This window comes from Nicotiana attenuata, chromosome 7 (assembly GCF_001879085.1).
Source record: "Nicotiana attenuata strain UT chromosome 7, NIATTr2, whole genome shotgun sequence".
Classification (NCBI taxonomy): domain Eukaryota; kingdom Viridiplantae; phylum Streptophyta; class Magnoliopsida; order Solanales; family Solanaceae; genus Nicotiana; species Nicotiana attenuata.
In genome coordinates this window covers 65928908-65943792 of record NC_031995.1, presented here as the reverse complement: position 1 = coordinate 65943792, position 14885 = coordinate 65928908, and the positions used below count along the sequence as shown (strand labels likewise).

Below are 14885 nucleotides of genomic sequence, written 5' to 3'. Positions count from 1 at the left end.
AATATAGAACAAGGGTATATCTGAACCGAAAGTATAATGGGGGTAGGATTGAACAATAAATGAAAGTAGAGGGGCAATCAGACCCTTTTCCGATAAATTTTGTTTATATATGATTCAGTTGTCAATAATTTAAATTAACCATTAGCTATAAACACCATAAGCGTCAACTACAAATCGCAAAATAATGTGGAGGAATATACCCCTTTTCATTCTTACAATCATCTTCAATAGCAAATTCAAAGATACTGTGTTAAAGATACATTTTATAATATCAAAGAAGGAATAGTTAATTTAGCAATTTTTGTCAAAACCTTAGTTATTATGCAGATCACATATAATGTCAAACATTAGGGGGAAATATAACATGGTACTTATAGAAACATTATTTACTGTAAAACTATTTAACAAAGGAAGCTAGGCTTGTCACTTCTATTGTTATATTAAACTAGAGGAGATGTATTGAAACAGGAAAGGCCTCTACACTTTAGTTTGGTTGCAAGCAAGAAAGAGAATGCTTCTTTTCCTACAACAGAGAAATCACATGTTCAATTGGTCCAACAGAATAAATCATTCCGGAAAAACTTGATTCCTTTAAGAACTTTGTGCTTCCATGCATAGTAAGGAGCACCAGTTAGATCAAACAGCACATCGGACTTTATTTTTGGCTCCACCAGATTTACACTAATAGAAACAACACAAAGACAAACACACACACACACACACACACACACATAAAACAATCAGAGATACACCTAACATGATTCCGAATTTGAAACAGCGGGGGGGCTGGTATATGTATGTACTTAAGTCTTAAAGTACTAGAATAGAGAAAAACCAGGATAAACTTGAAAGCGTGAAAGCAAAGTGATGAAGAAGCTAATATAATCTGCAATCTGGATATGGCCAGCTTTGTAGGATGAGTGCAGAACTTCTATGATTCGGAAAAGGATAAATGGTTCCAACTCGTGACCTGCATTAAAAGCACATAGACGAAATAATATCATGAGGATGACTGCTAGTACTCATACAAGAGAGAAAAAGCAAAATGATATCTATTTGTGCTTCCTCAATTATATCTTGACACAACATCTTTAGTAACTATGCTTTTAGATAAGTACTAAAGAGAAACTCCATTTATTTATTAAAGTTATATCATTTTCTCCTGATACAAGAGAACGTTTATTTAAGATTTGTTTGAACCAAATCAAACCATAAGGTCTTTCATTAGAAGTAGTTTAGAACCACCACGGCCTGAAAGAACATGGACCAAACTCTTATAAACTCAGGTCCAAATTTACAGTATACTGACACACTAACGCATTGGTAACACTCATGAAAATCCATTATAAGATTACGAGGAGATCAACGAAAACCTTTAAAAAAAAATCTTCTGGTTATATGCACTAACATACTCCATAAAAAAGGCTACAAATCGATGGCCATATTCTGGGGGAAGAAGATGAAACACACGATGACATAATACAATATTATCAACACTTGTGATGAGAACGTGGATTGGAGACAACGGTCGGTAGGAAATAGACAGATTAGGTTGACTGAAAAGGAATGCTTGAGCTTCCACTTGAAGATAAGAGATGGAAATAGTCGTGAAGAATTTATATTTTAATTTTTTTTAATTATGTTTAGCCGGTTCCCCGCACCCGTATCCATACTAGGATTCGTATCCCTGAATCTTCGAATTTACATCTCGAAGGATCCGACCTCTAGATCCGCACCCGTGTCCAAGCAACTTAGATCAAAATATTCAAGTGGAATCACACATATTTTTTGGCCAAATACACAGACGGCTCTTCATATTTTGCCCTTTTGACACCTCAACTGAGACTATCTCCTATTGCATACTTGATCTAAACTTAATTGTACCTATTAGACACAAACTATTGAGATGGCACAATGAATGTAACACACCTTTGAGAGCGTGAAAAGCCAAAAAAAATTATCTTTTTAATTTTCTTTCTTTCTTCTGCCTCTTTCTCTCTCCCGGCCACCACCTCCACCTTCCCCTTCCTCCTACTTTCTCCCGCCACCGCCAACTTGCCACCCATTAAACCTCTTTTGCTCCACCCATTTAAGTTAGTGAAAAATTCCATTTGTGCCGTTTCTCTCCACACAGCAACCCATTTCTTCTTCATCTACGAATCATCTACAAAGTACCACAAAATTTCAAACACCATAGCTAACTGCCATTGAAAAATCAGGCGCAGAGCTGACACCCTCATCACCAGCCACTAAACGAGTGTCATCTTCATATTTAGATCTAAATCCAACCCAGTGAGCAACTAATTCATTCTCAGATCCTTCAATTATATCTTTTCCATATCTCAAGTTCTTCGTTTCAGCTGTCGTAGGAGCCTAATTCAAAGTGGAAATTAATAAACTTGACAAAAATGATAAGAAAGAAATCAACACTCCTAGATTTGACAGTGAAAAGAAATAATGTTAAAGGAGTTTATGTATGCATACTGTGCAGTGGTAGTAATTAAGATGCCAACAATGGAGGCATGGAGTGATCCAGTTGCGCATTTTTTATTGAGAAGCAAGTTGCAGCTCTCTGTTTTCCGGTGTGAATGGACTTTGGCTGAGCAGAATTTTTCTTTTGGAGCTTGTGGGAGATAAAAATGGAGGGGTAAATCATCAATGGTAACCAACACGCAATCGGTGCAAGGTGGCGGTAGAGGCCTCTGTAGGGAAGATAGAAGAAAAAGAAAAAAAAGGAAAACAGAAAGAAAGAAAAAAAATATGAAGGGCCAACAAATAGAAGGGAGGGGTAAATCATCAATGGTAACCAACACGCAATCGGTGCAAGGTGGCGGTAGAGGCCTCTGTAGGGAAGATAGAAGAAAAAGAAAAAAAAGGAAAACAGAAAGAAAGAAAAAAGAATATGAAGGGCCGACAAATAGAAGGGAGGGGGAAAGGATGACAGACGGAGGGAAGGTCGGAAGGGACTATCAGATAATAATGTTCTTTTTTAGCTTAAAAGCCTTTTCTTTGTCTTTCTTTGTTTTTCTTCCCATTTGTCTCTCCGTTAAAAAAAATTTGTTGTGTTAATTTACACGTATCACCCATCGATTTGGGCATTTCCATGTCAGTGCGCTTGGAATCACGAGCTTCATTTTGAAGAGAGATTGAGACTAACTGTTCAATAGGCACAATCTGATCGAGTGTTGGATTGTCTAATAGGTACAAGGGTCAGTTGAGGTGTCAAAATGAAAATTGGCGCCAACTTTAAGGGGTTGTCTATGCATTAGCCAACACTTTAACTTCATCTCAACCAACTATCCATCCCTTCCTCTATCACCATTTCATCTACGTGTGCTGCTTCAAGCATTCGCCTTTAATGGGCCTTTTTTCTATTTTCTAGTTTCTAGTTCCCACCTCCATGCTCTTTTTTTTTAATCAGGTAAAGTAATATTTCGTTAATAGAAGCATCTAGAGGATGTAGAAACTGATCACAAAAGAGATAAATCTCCCTGCAGAACATACAATCATATCCACCTAACTACTCAGGGAGCTTACAAAATCAAGAAATAAAATAGGATAATCTACATCAAAATGGTTCCACCCAGCAAAAAGATTAAGCAAACATCTAAATTTCGGGATTTTTAGGGGAGTTGTTTTTCCATCAAAACATCTCTGAGTCCAATCCTTCCAAATACTCCAAATGATACATTGGTGGATCATTTTCCAGAACTTCTTGATAGATTCCCAACTCTTGCACTGTTCCAAATGACAAAATGTTTCTTTCAAGGTCCTTGGCATAACCCAAATTATACCAACAAGATTGTAGAACATATCCCATATATCTTTAACCACTGTAAAATGCAAAAATAGATGATCTGTACTCTCACATTCATTTTTACATAGATAACATCTATTGCACAAACGTACTCCTCATTAAATTTTCTTGTGTCAAGCAAGCTCTTAAAGCTGCCAGCCAACTGAAACAAGCTACATTAGTAGGTACATTAGTTCTCCAAATAAGTTTCCAGGGCCACTGTTTAACTAAGCAAAACAATGCAATATTTTTGTTTAGGACATATTTAAGTATATTAAAGTATGCTTTTGTTAACAACTTAAACTTTTAGATGAGATGCTCACATACTTCAAACAATTCAATATGCCATTGAAGCCTCTATCATCTTGGTAGAGACTCAAGTAGCTTCCACGACCGGCGGGCAGTACCTGCCAATGTGTGCCGCCCGCAAGCCCAATGTGTTCTTTTTTTATTCTTCTTTTTGGTGACTGCCTCCCACCATAGCTGGCTACCCCCTTTCCGTTCATCCTTCTTTGTCCAAAAACTAATGTAATTCTTATTTCATCATTGTCCTCTCACTATATATATTTGGATGTGGACATACACAAGGAATGTGTTTGTGTAGCGCGTATGATAAAGTTCCTTTTTCCTTGATACCCTCCTTGTTTCTCCCACCCCCAACCCACTTGCCATTTTTCTATACCCCTGATAATCAACTTAAATTCCCCATACTTTGATTGCTCTTTTGCATTCTTGATTTTCTTATTCTATAATTCCATCATTTTGTGTTGCCCATTTGGACATACTTTAGTGGATATTTGAGATGTTTGACCTTAATCTTAGTTTTCAAGATGTTCCAGTAAAATTCATCTCCCTTACAGGGAAAATGGCGTCAAAGAAGCTCAACGAACAATCACTCATCCAAATGGAGAATTCTAGGACCTCCAATTCCTCCATTATTAACATTGAAACGACCAGTACAGCTGGTGACGATGAATAATCATGCCTGGATCATTGTTGTGATGGCTATGCATTTGATATACTGAAAGCCGATAGGCAAGGGAGTGAAGGGACTGGGAATCGTGGTGGTTTGTTACAAAGGAGTTGTTTCCATTGGTGGGTGGAGAGACTGAGTTTCTGCAGCAGCAGTGGTTGGATCTCTCAGCTAATTACGATGCTTCCTACGAGCAGTGAGCACTATATCTCCGCAGCAGAGATTACAGGTGAAAGAAGTTCTCAATATCATGGAGTTTTTCATTCTATCGAAGGACTGGAACATAGAAATTCCACATCTAAGATTGTGGAAAACAAGTTTACTTGGAGGATTTAACATTGCATATGCTGCAGCTAGCGCATCTGACCGTGCTGCAATTAAATTCCAAGACTTGATGTAGATATCAATTTTACATCAGTGATTATGAAGATCTGCAGCAGATAAAGAACTTCACCAAAAAAAAGTTTGTGCACAGACTTCGTCGATAGAGCATTGATTTCTCCAGAGGAAGTTCGAATACAGGGGGAGTCACACTGCATAAATGTGGATGATGGGACGCATCGATGGGGCAGCTTCTTGGGAAGAAGTAATCTATCTTGGACTACTTGAGACTTGAGAATGAGATAGAAGCTGCAAGGCATATGACAAGGCTGCTATAAAATGCAAGGGGAGGGAGGCAGTCACCAGTGTTGAGCTAAGAACATAGGAAGGGATATTAAGTTGTGTTGCTGATATGGGAGCACGGGTCATAATCTTGATCTGAAATTGGGTTGACAATCAACATGGAAACACTAGCCAAATGGGAAAATCCCAGTGCCAGCATGGCTCAAATGGTATACCTAACCATACAAAGTCAATGAGAAGTTATTTTTTTTCTATTTAACATGGTACCAGAGTAGGCAAAATTCATGGATTCAAGTCTCACCGCCACCCATTATCAAAAAGATTTTCCGCGTGCTTGACCCACGAAAAAGAATCAGGCTCGCAAGTGAGGGGGCGTGTTGAAGAGATAATTATGTATAGTGTGCTCTCTCTAAGAGCTTAAACATATACTTTTAGATTAGATGGTCACACACTTCAAACAATTCACAATTTGAGCGCCAGTTAGTTCTGTAAAAGACCTTGGCATTTTCATCTAGTTATAAAGATAAAAATCAGTGATGTCGAGGAGTTAAACTTACATATGCAACATGAGACTAAAGGTTGAAGTAGCACAGTGTCCAAGAAAGAAAAGTAATATAGGCAGCATATTGAGAGCTCCTGAATATCTCTAGGAAGCCTCATGAACGGACCATAGCTTACAGTTCCTACAGTGCAAGAAAAAGGGTTAGCATGTGAGGAATTAATAATGTGAGATTAAGAAATATGAAAGAAATAAAATATGGAATATCAGAATGAATCTTAAGTACCATTGAGGCAGGTGCAGTAAAAATCTCGTATTATGTGCTGCATATTGTCATATTCTTTTGCCAGTGGACCATTCAAACTAGCAGCTTGTCCAAGACGAAGTTGAAGACGTAACACAGCCTACAAGAGGCAATTATGGGGGAGACAAAGATGATGGTTCAGCTAAATATGAAAACTTGTAGAGCAAATGGATATGCATATGCCATAAATTTCATCTAGAGTAAGACCAGTATGGTGGTAGCTAAGTAGGTACCTTTGCATGTAATGGGTGTTTATCACCTAAGAGGACTAACAGCTTTGGAAGCTCCCTTATCCATGCAGTTTGATGATTAAATATTTCAAGATCCTTAGGATCCAGATAAAGCCAATCCTGCTCCTACAATCACACGAAATTTGACATTAGATTCAACGAAGAAAGCATACAGGCACATCAACATTGTGCTAATTGCCTAGCAACAAAAGCTAATCCAGTTACTCATTCTGATGACTGCTAATACAGGGCTTTTCCTTCAATTAAACAAATAATAGCAACCAGACAAAAGGAGTTCGCCCTTCAATTAAAAACAAGGAGTCAGGGGCGTATCCACATTAAGAATTTTGGGGCCTGTGAACCCATCCTACTTACAAATAAAAATATATTTTAGAGTAAAATTTTCCATATTTTGCTATATAGGGCAGAAGGCACCCATGGTCAAATTTGACATTTGGTGCCTCAGTTTAACACCTATGGTCACATGTGCTATTAAGTTTTTTGCTCGGTTTTTCTTCTATTTTCCATTCTTTTTTTTTTCTTTTGCCTTTTCTTATTATTTTTACTGATTCTCTCCTTGATTGCATCCAAGCTGATTAATTCTTCAAGGCTTTATGGTATACAATAGCTTAAGAATTTAGAGATTAGCTATTGATTACTTCTAATTAAGATTTATTTTTATTTTAAACTACTTTTTTTTTTTAATAAGGTAAATTGTATTAATCAAAAGGGAGAGAACTCCCGTATACAAGAAGTATACCAAAAAGTAGAGAATTTACATCAGAACATGATTCTCTACAAAAGACGCCCAATCTTCTATACAAATAGGGGCTATATGAGTACACCAAAAAGCGATCAAAGATAAAAGACTATTCTTAAGATGTGAAAAAGGAGACTCAATCCCCTCAAAAGCTCTCTTATTTCTCTCCCCCCAAACTATCCACATGAGAGCTAAGGGGGCGAACTTCCACGCCTTTTGCTTTCTTCTTCTACGGAAACCGGCCCAGCTATATAGCATTTCCTTTACAGTGCTTGGCATCACCCATTGAACACCAAAAAGGTTCAGGGTCGCCCTCCACAAAGCCGAGGACACAGGGCAATGCAACAAAAGATGATCAACTTCTTCCCCTGAGCTTTTACACATATACCACCAACTAACAAGTGTAATTCCCCTCTTTTGCAGATTCTAAGCAGTCAAAATCACTCCCCTAGCCGCTAGCCATGCAAAAAAGCACACCTTCGTGGGCGCCTTAGGAATCCAGATCGAGGAGTATGGAAAAGAGGCATCCTCTCTCACCAATATACTCTGGTAAAAGGACTTTACGCCTATTGACAAGTATCGTTTCTGCCAGCCTGCTAATCTTTTTTCAACCCTTTTGATCACTGGATTCCAAACCGTAGTATCCTTATGCGAAGCGACCCAGGTAATTAGTGGGAAGGGAGCCCACCTTACATATGAGAACATAAGACAAAGCATCGATGTTAGCAACCTCACCCACCGGAAAAATCTCACACCTGCCGAGGTTGATTTTGAGACCTGATACTATCTGAAACCACTGCAAGACCTGCTTCAGGTAGGTCAACTGATCCATATCGGCAACACAGAAAACCAGGGTGTCATCCGCAAAAAGCAAATGAGAGACTCTTCGGGCACTGGGCACCCCGATTGGAGCTGAGAATCCTCTCGAGAAGCCTCCGCCCGCCGCTCGATCCATCATTTTACTCAAAGCATCCATCACTAGAATGAATAGCATGGGGGATAGGGGGTCTCCTTGCCTGAGACCGCTGGAGCTGCTAAAGAAACCACACGGGCTACCATTAACCAGGACAGAGAATCTGACTGAGGAAATGCAGAACTTGATCCATCCCCTCCATCTTGCCCCAAACCCCATCCGCATCATAATGAAATCCAGGAACTCCCAATTGACATGGTCGAAAGCCTTCTCAAGGTCCAACTTGCATAGTAAGCCGGGATCTCTATTTTTCCTTCTGGAGTCTACAAGTTCATTTGCCACCAAAGCGGCATCCAGGATCTGCCTACCTTCCACAAACGCATTTTGGGAGGACGAAACAGACACGTCAAAAACCTTCTTGAGTCTATTGGAAAGCACTTTACAAATAATCTTGTAAATGCTCCACACGAGACTTATAGGCCTGTAGTCACTGATAGAAAATGCACCTTTCTTAGGCACAATAGTAATAAAAGAAGCATTGATACTTCTCTCAAAAACACCATTCACATGGGAAGTATTCAATGGCTTCCATCAACTTCCCTTTGATGGTGTCCCAACAGAGCTGGAAGAAGGCCAAGGAGAAACCATCAGGGCCGGGGGCCTTATCACCAGCACAACTCGACACAGCCTCGTGCACCTCCTCCTCCTCGAAAGCCCTTTCTAGCCACTCACTGTCTCCCTCCCCTATGTGGTTGAACTCTATTCCCCCCAAAGTCAGCCTCCAACTAACTTCCTCTTTGTATAAGTTCTCATAAAACCCCACTATCGCCCCTTTTACCTCCTCCTCTCCCTCAATCCTCACCCCATCCACAACTAAGGACTCTATGAAGTTCCTCCTTCGATTTGCAACCGCCACCCTATGAAAAAATTTGGTATTCGAATCCCCTCCCTTTAACCATAGCGGCCTCGATTTTTGCCGCCAACTAGTCTCCGTAGCTATAGCTAACTCGACTATTTCCCTCTTAACCTCCCTCAATCTCTCTTTCTCAGATTCATCTAACTCCCTCGCCCCTTCCCCTCTCTCTAGGTCCCCTAATTCATGCATAAGCTCCCTCATTTTAACCTCTACCCTCCCAAAAACCTCCTTATTCCACCTAATAATATCTCCCTTGAGCAATTTAAGTTTCTTCGAAAGACGGAATGAAGGTGTCCCTGATACCCCATAGCTTGTCCACCATTCTTTCACATTGTCACCAAATCCTGGCACCTTCAACCACATGTTCTCGAATCGGAAGGGAGCACGAACCCCCCTCCCTCTGCATCCATCTAGCAAGACAGGCAAATGATCCGAAGTCAGCCTAGGTAAAGGAATCTGCAGCACATTCGGCACCAACTCATCCAAGGAGGGCGATATTAGAAATCTACCGAGTCTAGATCTTGAGTTGGAATCCTCCGTCCTGGCCCAAGTAAACCTTTCCCCGGACAGAGGAAGATCAATGAGAAAGTGATCATTGATGAAGTTAGAAAACTCCTCCATGGCCCTCGAAAACATACTACATCCTAATCTCTCCTCCGGGAATCTAATAGTGTTAAAGTCTCCCCCCAGAACCCATGGAATGTCCCATTCCCCCATCATATTGGCCAGTTCCTCCAAGAAAATCACCTTGGACCCTTCTCCTAACGGTCTGTACACCCCCCAAATCCCCACTCCACCCCACTCACTCTATCTTTGACAAGAGCTGCTAAAGAAAAAACTCCCTTCTTAATATCCTTTACCTCCAAGCTTCTATCATCCCAAATTAGAAGAATGCCACCGGCACTTCCCACTGCTGGAACCCGGTCATATTTTACCCAACTAACTCCCCAGACACTCCTCACAATCACATCCGACAAAACATCCATTTTTGTCTCCTGAAAGCAGACTAGGTTAGCACCCCACTCTCTAACTCCCACTTTGATGATGGCCCTTTTGTTTGAATCATTCATCCCCTCACATTCCATGAAAGAATCTTAACTTCCATAAGAAACAATATCCCCCTTCTCCCCACCCCCTCTAACCGAGCTCCCTTCCTCCTGTCACACACCCGGCCCCTTCTCTGGTACACCACTACAAACCCTAAATTATTTTGCTTAACACCTTGACCCAACTCCTTCCCTGCACCATCATAACAAGATTGTTGCTCAATCTCCCTCAACAGTTCTAACACCCTATCTTCCTTCCCTTCAAAAGAAACACCAAGAAACTTCCCAAAGTTTAATAGTTTATCCTCCATCCAGAAAGGCATATCCTTTTTTGTCAAAATCATAGGTGCACCCATGAGGAGTTCTTGATAATTTCTACCATGCATCTTCTATATGTATCCTTTCCTTGCCCCTACCGGAGGAATACAAGACCATAGCATTGCTAGCAATAGGAACATTAGGTGCCGAAAGGATCTCGCCATTTCCTTGAGGGGTATCAATCTCTGAAATTAGCACCCCGCTGCTACATGAATGACCAGGAACACCAGTAAAGTAGCAGGAAGGAGGAGAGCATGGAGCCCTTGGCGGCATCTTAACTGGAAATACTGGTCTGACACTAACATCAGATGGGGCATGCTCAACGATCTTCCCAGAAGAAGAAAAAGCTTGAAGTGTAGCCTCAACCCAACTAAGCCCAGGAGCAGATGAGGGGGCGATGGAGCTGGGTCCATCAGAGGCGGGAGGCCGTGGAATAACAGCACTATCTATAGCCGGTGCCGCCCCTGAAGCAGCGGCCATCGAAGAAGGGCGAAGGTCACTAGAGCTCGATGCAGAAATGCCACTGTGTGTAGCACCATTGGCAGAAGAAGGAAGAACGACTGTTTCCATATGCTTAGGAGCCTTAACAGACGCAACTTGAAATAATCTAGGCCCCATAGGATCAATTCTAATAGAATTGGGAAAAGTAACTGGGCCCATGTGAGAAGGCCTAAGCCTATACTTGCTGAAAACTTGCCTGGCCCTAGGATAATTAGAAGATGACCGGCCCATTCTAGCTTTTCAGCCCGCATCACTAACCCATTCACGTCTTTCCCTCCTGTTGAAATTTTGTCTTCTTCTCCCAAATTCAAACCTCTCGTCTCTTCTCGATCTAACATCTGATTCTGGCTTAGACCACTGATCCGGTGAGCCCTCCCCTCCCCTCAGAGACTTATTTCCCCTCCCCTCCCTTCTATTTGACCTTCCCTTTTCTTCTGCCACTATCACGGGCATAAAGATAGGGTAAAATTCAGGGCTCAGCCACACCCTATAACTCAGGTAGCCATCTTCCACCACAATGGAGACAGAGATTCTGCCCCCTTTCCTCACCACAATCCTCACTCGCGATAGATCATGTAGGCTGCAAGTGACATCAATAAAGCCCCCATTTTCCCCAAACTTCTTGAAGAGGTCAAGGCACCAAAGATGCACCGGGAGACCCACCATGTTGACTACCAATGTTTCGCCGGTGAAACGACGGTCGAGACACCCATCGTGCTCCACCCATCTGTCTAGATGTAAAAAGTTCTCATCAAACCATCTGTTTCCTCTAACAAGAATTTCTGAAGCTTGAGACTCGTCAAGAAATCGAAAGAGATATTTCGTATCCCCCAGTTGCGTTATTTTCAGCCCGTCATTGATATTCCATGCATCTGCAGCCCAATTCCTAACAGCCTCTGGAGAACCAACCCATTTGGAGAAATATCCAATCAGACAAGATTTCAAGAAACCCTTGCGCCTGAGAGTGTGCTCCTCAGACAGCAAGAAGTGGGGCTCCTGCCCTACGTCGAGCTTTCGATGACATCTTCCCTCAAGTTCTAGGGTTGACCAAGAGGCAGCTTTGATATAAGACATTTTTTTCAGTTTTCTAGATTCTAGAGAGAAGTATGAGTTTCTCTCTGAAGAGTCCACCATTTCTAAAAGTGGTCATCCCGAAGAGCTCGCGTTGAGGCTGACTGAAGAAGAAAATTTGAAATCAGGTCAGAAAAAACCTCCCCGTCGTCGGAAAATAGAGAAAGTCGTCGGATTTGGAGAAAGTTTGATGGGTAGGCTCGAAATAGCCTCTTGAACAGGCTGTCTAAAGGCGGCCGGTCGGGATCTGGCCGGAATATTCCTCACGCATCGGCGCATGGCGGAGTGGTCGCTGGAAGTGGGCTGCGCGTGAGGGCGCGTGGGTGGCCCTTGGTCGGAGGTTTTTGCTGGGTTTTGGTTGCGATGGGGGTGGCTATCTGCGGGTGGTGGTAGAACCCTAAGATTCATGGTACAGAGATGCCTCGGGAGTTGTGTCTGGGAGCATCTCTGTCAAAGCTGTCAAGATCGATATGAACTTTAAACTACTACATAAATTTTGTTAAACTATTAATTAATTAAAAAAATAAATAATTTATGCGAGTGTAAGATCTATTATAAGTTATACAAAGAAACTTGCTTAATTATTTTTATTCCAATTTCTCTTAGAACGAAATGCAGTTTTCTTTTTTGGTAAGCAATTCACTTAAAAGACGTAATCATATGCTCCAAAGCGTTTTGATCTTTTCGTGCTTCTTTTTATCCTAAAACTTGCATAGGTTTCTAATTTTAACGGCATTAATATTTGTACAAATTATAATTGATAATATTAATGAAAAATAAATTTAGTTTACTAAGATTATGGTTAATTATCTCTTTGAATAATGTTTTCTAAAAATAAAAATAAGTCATAAAATATCAAAAAAAAATTTACGTCACTCGCATTATGACAAGTATTAATTTTATGTCAAAATCATAGGTGCACCCATGATCTTAAAATACTGGATATGCCTCTGCAAGGAGTTATCATGAATAAAAATGTGAACACTCCAATGGCATGCTAGGAATATGAAAAATGTGCATTCATTTGATAGGAATCTTACAGGAAGTAGCATTTCCTCAATAGCAGAAAGGCAAACCAATTTCATTGAGGACTCTGGACTGCATTTCTGCAAAACTGTCGTGAAAGCCTGCAATCAAGTGAAAATTTTAATACTACTACAAAAACTGGCAGCATTTAACACATGAAAAACAAATCAAAAGGGGATCATAATTCTAGGGTCTAAATACAGATAATAATAGAGGACATGCCTACAGAATATAGAGATATCCCACATCATAATATTTTTTTCAATATCTCTAATATGTGATACTAAAACTGAAAATTACAGTTGTTTGAAATTTGACAAGACTGAACCATAAATCAAGAAAAACAAATTGAAGAAGTTACTACAGAGACACGTGAGTTGAAATATAGGTTTTCAGTTTATTGTGCAAACCTGAAGGATACGAGACTTCCAAGCACCATCATTGATCAAAGACTTCCAAGTACCAGACACTTGCATAATAAGTTTTGGGGTAAAAGCAACCAGTGGAACTAAATGCTTCTCATGATGAACTTTACCGGCCTCTCTGCCATTGCAAATCTGCAGCGTGGTAGGCATTCTATTACAGCACACCATCAGGATTTAGGGCTAAGACACACATACTCATCTAAAGAGACAACTTGAATAAACAGGAGAGAGAAAACTGGAAAAAAGTAAAGCATAAATTTTCAAAGATTCGAAGCTTTTTGGGGTAAAACCACTTAACTCCTAAAATCTAGCTTTGAGCTTTCTAAGAATTTATCTTTGAGCTTAATAAGTAGAGAAATGGCATAAGTTGCCCCTTAAACTTGTCCGGCAAAGTCATTTACACACTTTAGCTTTACGGGCGACCCATCACCCCACTATTCTTGTCTGAAGCGAATTTATTTACCGCCTAAAAGGTGACTAGGCAAAGAATGTGTCTTCACATTCCCATAGGCGCGTGAAAGAAAGAAACTGTGAAAAACTAACTAATCTGTACACGTGTCATACTTCAATTGAGTGTTGTTAGCTAATTATACTTAATTACTGATCCTTAATAATTTTGCATATTTTATTTTTTCTTATTCTTTACTCTCTTTTTTCTTTTGTCCTTTTCTTCTTTTTCTGTTCTCCTTAATCTTAAGGTCTCTGGTCCTCAATGGCGAAACCACCATAACTGTCCGACCAAGATTTGGCCGGTGTTTGGCCGGAAAATCATTGTCACCACCCGACCTCTTTCGCTCCCATTTTCATCATCTCCATCACCTCACATAAACCTCTCCATCAACTAAAATTCCAAACTCCACCAACAACCTACATTCTCATTTCCATCGTTGGCCCTTTCGCTGCCAGTCTCCCTCATTTCTCTCCATACCCAAATTCCAAAAATTACTGCAACATTCAACCTAAAAAGATTTAGCTAAAATATGCCATTCAAATCTGACATTTAATTCCAAAGACAATCTCCAAAGATTAATCATGGCATAGAACATGAGAAGCTATAAAGAACAATAACATGGCATTTTCCATTCTAATCACCAGCATATGAACTTTTTTTATAAAATCCAATAGGCTTGACAAATAGTTTACGGGTTCTTAATTAGATGTAGCTAATTTCCAAATTCTTCCATTATTTTTTATATTATTTCGAGTAGTCTACTCAAGGGGGGAACAAAAGCCGGGAGGAAGAAAAGAGGAAAAAAATGGGGTGGAGCGAGGGGAAGGGTTCATTCTAGTGAAAAAAAAATTAAAAAGGAAAAAATATGGTAACGACACGTGTAAGCGTGTGTAAAATACAGTTTTGATCGGATATGGTTGTGACATATTAGGGGGTAAATAAATTCGCTTCAAACAAGAATAGTGGGGTGATGGGTCGCCCGTAAAGTTAAAGTGAGTAAATTATTATGCCGGACAAGTTTAAGGGGCAACT

The 14885-nt window shown here is 40.3% G+C and overlaps 1 protein-coding gene across 1 annotated transcript in view; it reads right to left on the bottom strand.

Moving 5' to 3' along the window:
• Window positions 1-14885, bottom strand: part of LOC109229232 (testis-expressed sequence 10 protein-like) — a 38553-nt gene that overhangs the window by 4786 nt on the left and 18882 nt on the right. The window contains exons 10-15 of the mRNA XM_019394606.1: window positions 13388-13534; window positions 12992-13078; window positions 6430-6552; window positions 6179-6296; window positions 5951-6076; window positions 836-970 (exon numbers count right to left, since the gene is read on the bottom strand). Coding sequence (XP_019250151.1) covers window positions 836-970; window positions 5951-6076; window positions 6179-6296; window positions 6430-6552; window positions 12992-13078; window positions 13388-13534 — 736 coding nt within the window. The remainder of the gene's footprint in view (window positions 1-835; window positions 971-5950; window positions 6077-6178; window positions 6297-6429; window positions 6553-12991; window positions 13079-13387; window positions 13535-14885) is intronic.